The 13,634-nt window shown below is 27.1% G+C and overlaps 2 protein-coding genes across 2 annotated transcripts in view; both read right to left on the bottom strand.

Annotated features, from left to right (window-relative positions):
* LOC100163107 (uncharacterized) overlaps positions 1 to 9,259 on the bottom strand; it is a 13,772-nt gene extending 4,513 nt beyond the window's left edge. Inside the window, 3 exon segments of the mRNA NM_001326644.1 lie at positions 275 to 367; positions 6,062 to 6,261; positions 9,093 to 9,259. Coding sequence (NP_001313573.1) covers positions 275 to 367; positions 6,062 to 6,242 — 274 coding nt within the window. The 5' untranslated portion in view covers positions 6,243 to 6,261; positions 9,093 to 9,259.
* A 1,313-nt stretch (positions 9,260 to 10,572) lies between these two features.
* LOC100161701 lies at positions 10,573 to 13,315 on the bottom strand. Its single transcript, XM_016805951.2, is given in 7 exon segments — positions 10,573 to 10,937; positions 11,006 to 11,131; positions 11,213 to 11,374; positions 12,342 to 12,442; positions 12,444 to 12,484; positions 12,547 to 12,738; positions 12,817 to 13,315. Coding segments are annotated over 7 exon segments (951 nt in total). The 5' UTR covers positions 12,965 to 13,315; the 3' UTR covers positions 10,573 to 10,756.
* Between the last annotated feature and the right edge of the window lie 319 nt (positions 13,316 to 13,634).

Genomic DNA, 13,634 nt, shown 5'->3' with positions numbered 1-13,634 from the left:
AACTTGTTACTATAAAAAAAAAAATCGAGTTCATAGAACTAAATTACCTGCCAACACATAATTATAAAAGTAGTGTTGTTACCGTATAACAAGTAGGATAAGGTACCACTTTTAATGAATTCGTTACACAATACAGGCGGTTGCTTCATTATTATACTATGCCCAACACTGCATGTTGATACATATCAAATTTCTCTCTAAACTATATTATTGTCTTATAATATAAATGCAATTATTATGTAAAATATAAAATAATTATATTATAATAAAATACCTGTTGTAAAATATGGTCTGACATTATTGATTGCATTCTTTATACATTCGTCAAATTCAACTGTATGTGTTTGGCACTGAGAAAAATATTTACCTGTATGTAAATGTAAACACAATTTAATTAGCTTATTTGATCAAACCATATAATATATTGGTACAATCAAAAAATTATAACACACCATACTTAAAACTTAAAAGTATTATTTGAAAGATTTAATGTCACTTGTCAATCGTCGAGCGGTAAGTATATGTATATATATACCTATATAAGTGAGCGTGACATTTTATTGTTACTCAAATAAAAAATGTTTGATTACATATAATATTATATTGGTATCCACTCTAATAATTTAAATCAAGATAATATATCGAAATTAATCTGAGTACCTAGTTAAATTTAATTTTGGTTGTATTGAAATTAATTTTTTAAGTTGACAAAGAAGGTGTTACAGATATAGTGATACAGGGCCGAATTTGACGGAGGGTTTTAAGGGTACTTGTCCTGGGCAGCAAATGTTTCAAAGGGCGTCAAGATGCCGGAATCCTTAACATTTTTTAAATCGAACCTTGATGGTGACGATAACACTGAAATTTATTATTTTATTTTTAATTTTAATTTTTGTAATTTTTATACCTAAATATATTATGAAAAAAAAATTATAAAATTCTTTACATTTAATTAATTTTTATTATATATTTATACGTAAGTAATTACGTATAGTGAAAAAATACCAAGGGGGGACTATAGTGAACATTTTAGGAACTATTTTGAACACCCAAAATCCATCTCCCGTGAGACTATAGTGAGTCATATATGAGACCGTATAATATTATAAAAAAAAAATAATAAAAGTATAGATAAAATACATCCATTCGACGACCGCGGGTACAGACCAGTGATTACAAACATTTTCTACTTTTCAAGAACTCGTAAAACAAAATAAACCTAGGTAGGTACTATAAATATTTAATGTCTAGCGGCTAAAGGTCACGATCCCAGAAATGTTTCCAGGCCATAGTAACTTGGGGAGGGGGAGCTTAGTTTAATTTTAGAACCTCAGCTGGCAGCTAGCGAATTCCAAAATGATAAAAATTAAGAAAACATTTTTATTTGTTTAATTTATTATTAAGTAGGTATTTATTATCTCTGTTTAATCGATTGTTAATTATAATTATTATCTATACTTTGAAAATCTATAAGTATTACCTATAAACAACATAAATACAATGTTAAGAACTGTACGAGTGACGAGGTAGGTACCTAATATTTAGTAATATAAACTAATAAACAAGGCTGGGCATTAACGAGTTAAAAAGTTAAAGTTAAGTTAATAAGTTAATTTTATATTAACTTTTTAACTTAACTAGTTGATTTTGGATTTTCATTAACTTAACTGTTAACTTACTAAATTTCTTTTTTAATTAACGTGAAATTAACGAGTTAATTTTTCATTTCAAGAAGTAAGTTAAGTTAATTTATTTTGTTTTTAATTTTATCATATTTCACAACTTCAGTATATTTCGTTTTCATGTCAAAAAATATTTACCGTAAATTGTTTAAAGTAAAAAATGTACATAATTCGAATTTAACTAATATGGAAACACTGTATAAAATATAAACACTATAATCTATAATTTAGTTTTGGGTTGGAAAAAAATGTTAATAAAAAGTTAACAAAAAGTGTGTATTAACTTTTAACTTAACTGAGTTAACCTATAGTTAAATTAACTTTTAACTTTTAACTTTTTGTTATTGGTGCATATTAACTTAACTTAACTGAGTTAAAAAAAATCATTAACTTGCCCAGCCTTGCTAATAAATAATAATGAACAGAGGGTAATTCGTATTTCGTATTTAATAAATAATATACTATGTTTTTATGGCTGTTTATTTAGTAAATGTGCCGTTTTTTGTCATTGTTATTTTTAGGAGTTCATAATTCTCAATTTTATTTTAATATAAACAAAGAAAATTCAAAATTACGACTAAATTTTATTTTTAAACTGTCTTCATAATCAATTACATTTGATCTATTCAATTTTAACGTTGGCATTTTTAACTTAGAAGTTTTAACATAGGTACCTTCATACCCGTTGTCTGGTTCTTAAGAAAAATCTCAAGTATTAGGTACAGACGTAATGATGGTTATGTATACAGTTATTGAATTATCACTAAAATATTAGAAAAAAATAACACGTATTTTGAATTATAATATTTTTTTAAAGATTAACATATTTTCAATAAGTAAGAAGATATTGTAAACTAAACCCGATTTAATCTCTGAAAGTTGCAGTAAAACTGTTAAAATATACAAAAATAATGAAAAATTACTTTATTTATGTCCGAATGTATGAATATCGATTAAACTAATCTGAACATGGCTTCCAATTTTAAAGTACCTAGGTAAATAATTGTATGGCAATATAACAATAATTTTGAAATAAAAAACAGAATTATATAGAGATATATTATATAGGTAATAATAGAATAATATTCTGCTTCGGAAAATGAAATAAAAATGTGTCATTCAAAAAAGTATAAACATAAAATAGATAACGATATACCTAGTAGATAAAAAATAAAAATAAATTCAGAAATGTTGTTTTGATATTACATTAAATTATGTAAAATATATATTTTTTAAAAACTTGACCCTTTTTGAAATCATAAGTGTAGACACTTAAATGTACCATCCTATATAGTGGCACAATGGTTTCAACCTTTTCAGGATATCGTTAAATGTATTAAGTGTAGGTAGGTTCGATAATTGAAAATATGAAAAACAATTTACTGTGTAATTGATCTTCCGAATAAAACTCAAACCAAAGTATAAAACATATTACTAACGATATCAATAACGATATCGTAACTAGAGTTTGTAAGTTATATAGAAGCCAAAAAGGGCAAAATACGCGTGCAAAATGTACTGAATATAAAAAAATCACTTATTTATTTTACAGAACATAAAATTAAACGAAGCTCGAAGGTACGTTCGTCGCCTGAAAGCGAGAATATATTTGTCCATAGTCCATATACAATATTTAACCATATATATTATGTTATGTACATACACTGTAAATACACTGTAAATAGTAAATACACTACCTATATTGTATAGAAGATAAAAACATGAACATATAACAAAATTGATAACTACAGTCTACAGATAGAAATGCTAATGCATAATCCATAATCAATGATTATCATTGATCATATTATTATGTAGCCGAAGGTCAGCGACTATAATAATATATAGTTACCCAAGCGGCCAAGCATACTACAATCTCGACAATAAAAAACCGTTACTTATTTGGCCATCTTTACCTTTTACACTTTTATCTAAAGAAAAATCATAGTTTTTATAAAAATATGCAATAAAAAATTATTCATATTTTAACTCGTGTGTACTTACTACTTAGTGTATAGTGCTATCAGAAAACATGAAAATCTACAAGTTCCGAGTCCTAATCGTGACATATTTACTATAATTTCTAAGTTTCTAACCCGCATATTTTAATATTGTAATTTAAACGGCGAAACGAGTGTTTTAAAATTACGTGGTTTTTTTAAATCCGTCAAATCATTTGATCTAAAATGTTAGGAGAATTGTAGAAGAATGTTTGATAAAATATTCAGCATTGAGATTGGAGATTGTGGTTTCTGATTGTATTTTTGATCGAGATTATTTTTCTGGGCATATAGCCCGTATAGGTAAAAATTAGGATATCTATCAGTACTTTTCTTAATAGGAGGAAATCGGAAATCTAACAAAAAAAGGGGGAAACCGAATTTCACAACGCCGGTTTTCAACACAATAGCATCTTCTAAACTTTATGTACATTTTTAATATTTTAGCTAATTTTGAACTATTTATAGACAACATTTTTTTTAATTAGTATATTGATAACAATTTTGTGTTTTAGTCAAAAAAATTGAAAATTGAATAAAGGTTCCTCAAAAAGTTCATATAATAGCAATTTTAAACCATCAAAAGTACATATAATATGCTCGCCTTAAGACTAGGTAATTTTAAGGTACGTTTATAGTGTATAGATGTATAATATATTATTATATTAATATATATTATATATATTACAGTTTATTTATGTCACGCGAACCTATTTCATAATATATTCCGGGACACCATTCTACGTCAGTATTTCCTTATACGTAACTTGCGTCTTGCACTCTTGCAATAAGTCATAAGAATGCGAGTTTTTTTGAAAAAAATTAGTTTAACCTACAGAATAAAGAAACAGTAATGAAAATATAAACATATATACATAGTATAACATAAAAATATTCTTCGGCTTGCTTAGAATCACATAGGTACCTAATGATTTATCTTAGAATTCAAATTTAGTAGGTACACATTCGGAGCGGTTATCTATTCAACGACATGGAAATCTATGCAGACAGCAGAATCAAGATTTCCGATTTTATAATATACTTTAATAATTCAATTAAATTTTAATTTACAACAATAATTTATTGTTCGTATGTATCTAGTCGAGAATAATAATAAATATAATTACACATAATTACGCATAATACATGTGTATGCAATTATTTTTATTTATTTTGTTTTAAGAGTGGCTTAATATGCACCAATAATACGAAGCAAATAAATAAGGAAAATGTTCTCAGTTGCGCACCACTGCTGTAAATACTGTAGAATGTATAAGACTCTGTAACAACTAACATTCTACCTGCGGTTTTGTTGCATCGGACCAATTATATATTACATGAATTATGAATTAATTTTTACAAATGCAAATGATGACATAACAACTCAAAATACATTAAATGTGATACACTGGTACTGGTCTGCCTGGTTTCTAGATTAACAAATCCGAGAACGTTTAGTGAAAGTTTACCGGTTTTTTTTTACCAAAGTAGCTATAATTATACAAGATATCGGTCATAAACCTTTTTAATACGTATTAATTTTTAATACTTATATTTGTTTTTGATTTTAATTAGTTCAAATTATCATCTGAAAATAAGAAAATTGTTATACCTACATAATATTGTATAGTTAATAATAATTATAAAATTGTAATTAGGTTTGGTACTTGCTACTAAGTATATGATATAGGGTAGAAATCTTTAAACGTGAAATCAACGATAACATTATTATTCTAGGAAAATACTATAAATGTAAAGCACTATTTATTCTAAATATTTGTTAAACCTTAGAAAATAACAGATTTTAAAATCATTTGTTCTATACTTCTATTTCCATATATACATAATTTTATTTCGGACCTTAAATATTACCTATTGAGAATATCGTTTTGGCTAGTCTTGACTATAGTGAGTCGTCAAATTATGCCTAGCAAGTTCCAAAAATCAATATTTTAATTAAAATTTTTATTTTATTTTATAAAAATAAAACTTTAGCAGTTGGGGTACTTTTTGAAATACTTTAAAATATATACCAAGTTTGTGCCTACATAATGAGGGTAGGTAGGTACCATAAAGATATACCTAATCAAAATGTAAATCAATTACCTATAATATGCATGATTTATAGACTTTTCTCCCAGTTATCTGGAAAATTATAAAAATCCTCTCGAAACCTAACCAATAAATATAGCACATTATGTAGGTTATAATTTTATATTTAAGTACATGGATTTGTCAAGTTATATAACTACATGCGATTGCAATTTGCAACCTTAACTCAAAAAGAGGATACGCAGATAATATAAAAACAAGCACACTTAATACATTGTTTTAATAAACGAATTGATTCTTTAGAATTTGAATATACTTTATACTTACGGAATTTTGCGACAGCACCTCCATTAGCTTTATTTGGGCCATTTATTGAGTTACTATCTGGTGATTGAGCTAAACCTACAGCAGCTAACATCAATAATAATGTAAATTTGATGGTTACACATCTTCTCACTTCGGACAAAGGCATTTTATATTCGATTGACACCCGTATACAGATATTCATTTAGTTCTATCCTACATAACTGTGAACAAAAAATATATATATATAAATTAAATTATAAATAGTGGGTATCCATTAAACCGTTTCATAAAATAAAATGTACAAGGTAATATACTAATTACTAATATGTACCAAAAAAATGCACTAAAACTTTAATTGCATTATTTATTCATTGTGTATTACTTAGTATTATTTATTAATGATTAGGTATTTTAGTATTTATTATTATTTCTGTTGTATACCAGGTTGTATATACCGGGTGTCCACGAAAACTGGGTACACTCTATAACTATAGGTTACCCACATTACTCAGTATCTACCCTATTATACATACATTTTAGAATTCTGTCTGCGGGGGATTAATGATACAATAGTCTAGTTTTATGTTTAATTGAACATAATTAAAAATATGTTAGGGTACTGAGTAATGTGAGTAATTTAATTATACAGTATACCCTGTTATCTCGGACACACGGTGTACCACTGGCCACCTACACATAACATATAACATAGTTTCTAAGTACAAATTAGTTAGATGCATTATCTAAGACAATATAATAATATATACTTCTGGGCCGTTATACACTTAAACCCTCAGAAATATAATTACAAATTGTCTATTTAAAAATTGTCGACCTTTTCATTCCTCATCCTCGGGGAAATAGTCATTAATTTGGAAAAAATCAAAGGGATTATCCTATTTTGCCCCTATCGACCGATCATCATGTCCTCGCTCATCCACGCATAAATTATACGAGTACCTATACGACCATAATTTATTATTATTTACTATAAAATGCATACAAATAATCATATTATGCAGTTATAGTTGTAAATTGTAATATATTATATATAGGTATTCAAGTAGCTAATAATTAATTTAACTTGATATAGATAGGTCGTAATTTTAATAAATTAATTATTCGTACTTACCTAGGTCAATATAACCTATAATAAATATTATATTATTATTAAAAGTTGATGAATTATTATATTAAAACATACTATTATTATCATTTATTAGTACTTAGTTGGAAATAAATAAATTATATGACCCTCTTTAAAAAATTCCCTGTAGGGTGATGGTGATCTGTACCTAAGTTGTAACGAAAGAGATAAACTAAAAATTCTATACCTAACCTTCACAAAACAAAACCGCCTACAGTGTATTCAAATATAACAATAAACCGATTGTCCATTGTCAGTTTTTTTTTATTTTCAATACCTACCAAATACCAATTATTATAAAAAAGTAATTTCCAATGAATACAAATAACTACCATTAACCAATTTATCATAAAATAATCTTATAGATAGGTACTACCTAATCTTATAATAAGTTACTAAGTTATATTTTTTAAATCAAATTATTATGTAATGTGTAAATATTATGTAAAACTTGCATGCATATAATTACAAACAAATTGAAGTAGGTATCTACTAATTTTGTGCGACTAGGTCTTTTTATACATAAATATTCTAAGGTTTGATATTGTTCGTACTACAATACTACATATACGGCTATAGGCTATATATCAAAAAATTCATTCTCATAAATCGTTTATATTCTGAAAATTATCTAATAATTTGTAGTCAAAGGCATTGTTCACTAGTTTTTATTAGGTTTTCGTGTAAAGTATATGAAATATTATGCTAATTGTTTACACTAAAGACTTAAAAATATTAAACATGAAAAATGAACACAATATATTATCATTTATCTATTCTGGGAATAGAACAAAATTGATTATAGGATTAATTGTGTTAATTAGAATCTAATCTATTAAACACTTCGAACCAAAAAGTTATTAGATTCAAGTATTCAATTTAACTATGGAACAACCCTAAAAATAAAATGACATTTTCTGACGATATCGATAATATTATTAGTTTTTAATAATCTATTGATCTCATCCAAACAGGGATAGACATACAGATAGTTTTATAGACGTTTACGTATGCTAGAAAGGATAGGTATAGGTCATAGGAGAGAAGTCTTTGCAGTGCAGTGTAGTGCAGTTCCCTTCGTAAGTTCCATTTCATATAATTGTCACTCGTCACACGTGTAAGATAAGTATACCTATGCATACCTATTTCATATTTGTAGTGTATCTAGTAACTACCATAGACTAGTTTATAAGTCTATGGTACTTACATACTACCTACCTATATCATACGCGTGACTGTGAAATGGTCCTAACAACTTATTATTTAACCCGTTGCCCGCGTACAGAAAAATTTAAAAAACTGTTTTAGACATCTGATTTTACAATAAGAAAATCCGAGTAAATCTCTCAAATTATATTGTTAAAAGTTGCATTTACCTACCATACGTTCTTCAGAATCCAAAAGTTCGTAGTAATTCAGAATTTGAATACCTTACAGTTTCCACGCCAACAAGTTTCCCTCCAATATATATAATATCTCTTACAGATAGTAATTTTTGGTAAGATTTAAATTGTTTTTATAATTTTGTGAAGTTTATGGTCTACACTCTAGAAGTACCTATGATATTTAACTATTAAAATATTATCATTGATACAATGATACTCTGGTATGCACGGAATATATAATGAAATACATTTTGTCTAATATTCTGTATTGCTATACGCGAATAGAACTAGGTACTCAAATGGTGTGCGTAATAATTGTGTTTACTAAACGGCCGGAGTTTGTACCTAGGTACTATTTTTTTTAAGTTGAGATAGGTATACTAAATTAATAAAATATATAGATAGTGAACAAAATTAGTGAAAAATTATAAAATTAAATTAAAAAGCCTTTCAAAATTGTTTAATTCATAAAATAGAGTTATTATAATATATAATAATAGCTTATTGAATTTTAACTTACCCCGATTTGTTGTTCTTGGACTTTTTAATGAGTATGTTGTGAGAACCATACAATATGAATGGCTTATTAATAAATATTTCAGTAGAGCGTATTTGATCAATAACCAACCACTAGTCGAATTGTTTGATCTTTTTCTGTAGCCCATGAGCTAAAACAAATACACTACTAACACAGTATACAAAACAACTGGGATCAGTGAAAGGGAATAGTTGCGAGTTACGACGAAATGTTGACAGTCACCGTAATAACGGCAAGTGGTTTGGTAAGCATCCTCTGCTGTAACGCGCGAACGGGAGGAGCCTGTGACTTAATAGCTTTCCATTAGGTAGGTACTTATGTTTATACTTCATATTCAATATAATTATAAACATTTCGCCTTCTAGTAAATTCACTCATTAATAGCCCGTTTTCGCCTCAATCACACAATATCCAAAAATTCGAACGCACGTGACATGTAGGTTAATCATTATAAATATAAATTTATTGAAATACATTTTAAATAAAATGTTTTTTTTTTTTTGTACAGACAATATATGCCTTTCTATATGTATGCTTATCTAAGACTATTTTTACATTTTTAATCACTCTTCAGCATAGGCAGAAATCTAGAGTAGGGGGGGCTTTACCACCCCCCCCCCCAAAAAAAAAGTAACTTTTTAATTGGATGTGAAATTGTTAATTAAAATGTTGGTTAATAATGTTAGACCTCATCCCTGAAATTTGAATGGATTTCCGCCTATGCTCTGTAAACTACCTCTTAGCTCTTAGGTTTAACCAATCGTTAATAACTATGAACTTAATATTTATAGTTTATACTTACATACTGCAAAATATGAATCGTGCTTAATCCTATAAATTAAAGTACTTCACAAGAAAATTCAAAGCATTTTGGATATACTGCAAATAATTATTATGATGTGTAAAACACTATTATTTTATTAGTTATATTATTAAATTTATGAGAGCCTAGTATATGAGGTTTCAGTTTGGTTCCCCACAATTATGTATTAATTTAAAATGAAGGTGATAAAATATTATATATTAGTATATTACTTATTTACTTCAAAATTTTCTTTAATTGGTAAATTTATTTAGGACACTTTAATATCTTGTACCTTTTGAAGTTTGGGAATATCCTTTGTTTTGTTATTAAACATAATATGGAAAAAAAGCTTTTATGTTGTATAAGTACAAAATATAGTGTATTAATCATTACCACAGCTTACAGTTTTTTTAATTCTTCAATTTTATTTCAGTTTCCATGCATTTATTAGTAGTCAGAGCCAATAGGCTACATCATAAATTGTAATTAGAAAATAATACACAAATGTTGCATTACAAGACATGATTATAATCCTTTACAAAACAAAAGAAAACAAGATACCTAACTGGCCTTGTTGTACAATGAAATAGAAGGATTATAGATTATAAAACAGACATTAAACATAATAATATGTATATGGTAAAATAAAAAACACAATTTATAATTTTATATTTTTATATTTCAAACACAAAAAATTCAAATAATAACACAGAAATTATTTATAATAGTACAAGTATTTATTTTATAAAAGATTTAATGAAAATATTTAAGTTACATTTAAAATGCATTTTGCACATAATGAAATTATATGTGTATATAAATATACAATATATATAATATATTACTTGCTTTTTTTACTAGAACTTTTAGTGGATTTTTTTTTTGACTTATATTCACTTGACTTGGATGTTGTCTTCAAAGCAGCAAGACACAGCAATATTACACTCAAAACCGTCAATCCTAATTTCCACGCCAATGGGTTTTCCCTGATTACATCAAAGCACATGTGTACAAAATCATCACTGAAAATAAGTATTATATTTTATGCATTTCAAATGTTTTTTAAAATAAATATTAATAATACACTTACAATGTTGATTTTGGTTGGGGCACTTGCCCTTTAACTGTGAATTTATAATCTTCCTCAACAAATTTGATGAATGATTCAATAGTATGATCAGTTGATGTATAAGTATACATGACTCCACGACGCAATCTAATGATAAAATGAAAGTTCAACTATACCATTCTTTAAAAGAATGAATTTTATTCAAACAAATACAACTTTTTTACGTACAAAATAAATGTAGGAGATTGGCTTATAGCAAATCGACGGGCAGTTATAGATCCTCCAATGTACCTGTTGACACGAGCAACATTAACACGATTTTTCAGTTTAGCACCAACTGTTTCCCAGCGAGCTTGTAATCTTTGACATTCTATACTATCTGATGAATAACTAAAAATTAAAACAAAAATTAGAAACAGAAATTGAGTGAGTCAATGAGTCTGACCAATGTATTAATACGTTGACTGCCTTGAGACCAACAGTGTTCGTACAGTATCAGGGTAATTATATAAACAAGTATTTTTAAGTATGCGGGGCAGTCCCATAGTAGTCAACATGTAAAAAAAAAAATCAGTTCAAACTTTATGACTTAATTAGTGTATTAACTTATCAGGGCTGGCATAGGGCAGACATAACACAGAGTGGCACTTTCTTGGTATGTAGTATGTTTATGATTATAATATACTTTATAATATAGTTTGATTTAAAAATACAAAATTCAAAACTAAGCCAATAAACAGTTTTTGTAGAATATATTTTTATATATATAGGTACCAAAACTTTTATCAAATGCACCAAATAAATAAGTTGGAGAACCAATTCTATAAAAAATCATTTTTAATTTTAAAATAAAATGGTTTTAAATATGAAATAAATTATTTATAGTGTAATAAACATTGTTTTTTTGTATTTATAAATATTATAAAATTAAGACAAAAAATAACTACATGATTATTCTTTACTGACTTTAAATTTTATTCTAAGAATTTAAAAAAAAAAAGAAACAATTAAATTGTATATGAGTTGTCTAACAGCGCTAAACGGACTTGATCATCTTGTAACCAGAGCCGAGTACAAGAAAAACTTATTTCACCTGGATTAGAAATATCTTAATAAAAATATATCATATTCAATTTTTTTTTAAAAGTGCCAGCCAGTACCTCCCAAGATTAAATAAATAATGTTAAATAATATACAATGTCTGTGAAGTACAAACAATATACTGTGGTTTGAGACACAGGTAGAACGTATGGAGTAGACCATAGGGTAGGTAAGGGGTTACAAAATTAAAGGGCGGAAATTTGGATTTTTCCCATGTATAAATATTATCTACCACCGACCCTCTAACTAATCATACTTGCAATTTAATAAACCAATCGCCTGTTGTGGCTCCTGTTGATGCCTGGGTAAGATGTTCAAAACTATTATCATTAAGTTCTTTAACAATAGGATCTCTGTTGTTCAATAACATGTCTATCAAAAACTCATCGTTAACAGCCTCTGGAATATGTAAAAAAGATATTAAGATATTAAGATATTAAATTTAAATATTTTATAGCTACCTGGCTCTGGTACTAGTAATGGTACACCATGTCGAAACATAACCAACGTTGGTTCTTTAGCAGGATTATAAATGTGTACTAAATTGCTACCTTCCACTTTTACAACCCAAGCATTTAACGAATCAACAAGTTCTTCTCTAATTTGAGTGAGAGTTTCTTCATACTTTTTACACTTTTCACAGTCTTTTAATGCTACAGTATAAAAATATCAAAAAATCAATAATTACAACAATAAAATCAATTAAAAAAAGGTAGTAATTAAATACATACTAAATAAGGCAACTACTTGGTTTTCAGAACGGCATAAATCTAAGAGCTCATTGTCAGTAACCACCTCTAATGTTTGACTCTTAATCAGATCAGTTAGTAAACCACAGTAGAAAAACATTAATAATAAAAAAAAATATTCACGAAACATATTTTCGAGTTGAAATTAATCAGTACACGGAAAAGATTAATAAGTTACTAAAATATTGTACTAAACTACCAAAATGTACTGATATTAAAACGGCGAGAAAATTTTGAATTTCATTTCTCAATTTACAAAAAAAAAACCGTTTACAATGCACATTATAAACGTTTTTGTTTGTATTACAATGAAACCTTAACACAATTATGAAGGATTAAAAACTATAGAGATGAAATTAATAATTTTCACTATACAGTAGACATTTTTATTTTTTCGAATGACGAATGTTTTGAATTTTAAGTATAGGATATAGTAAGTACTAAGTTGGAACTTGGAAATTGGAATTTGGAATTGAATTTCGATTATATTATAATATATTGCTTTCACACGTATACATAGATACCACAATCAATAGTATCTCGTTTGAGCACCAGTGTAGCCACTAAACTTTAAATATCCTACAGATTTAGACCGCGTTTTTTATGTGTAATTATAACTTATTATCTGAAAACTGACTAAATCAAAGCACACCAAAGCTCCATGATTTGTCTCCAACAAAACTTCGTTCCAACCTAACGATGATTATAATAGACGAACCGACCAAAATGTACTGCTCAATATTCAATTAAAAACTCAATGCCACTCAAACCCTCTCAAGCATTTCCTGACAACCCCAACA

This window comes from Acyrthosiphon pisum, chromosome A1, assembly GCF_005508785.2.
Source record: "Acyrthosiphon pisum isolate AL4f chromosome A1, pea_aphid_22Mar2018_4r6ur, whole genome shotgun sequence".
Taxonomy (NCBI): Eukaryota; Metazoa; Arthropoda; class Insecta; order Hemiptera; family Aphididae; genus Acyrthosiphon; species Acyrthosiphon pisum.
The sequence above is the reverse complement of the archived record's forward strand: the minus strand, read 5'-3'. Positions and strand labels throughout refer to the sequence as shown.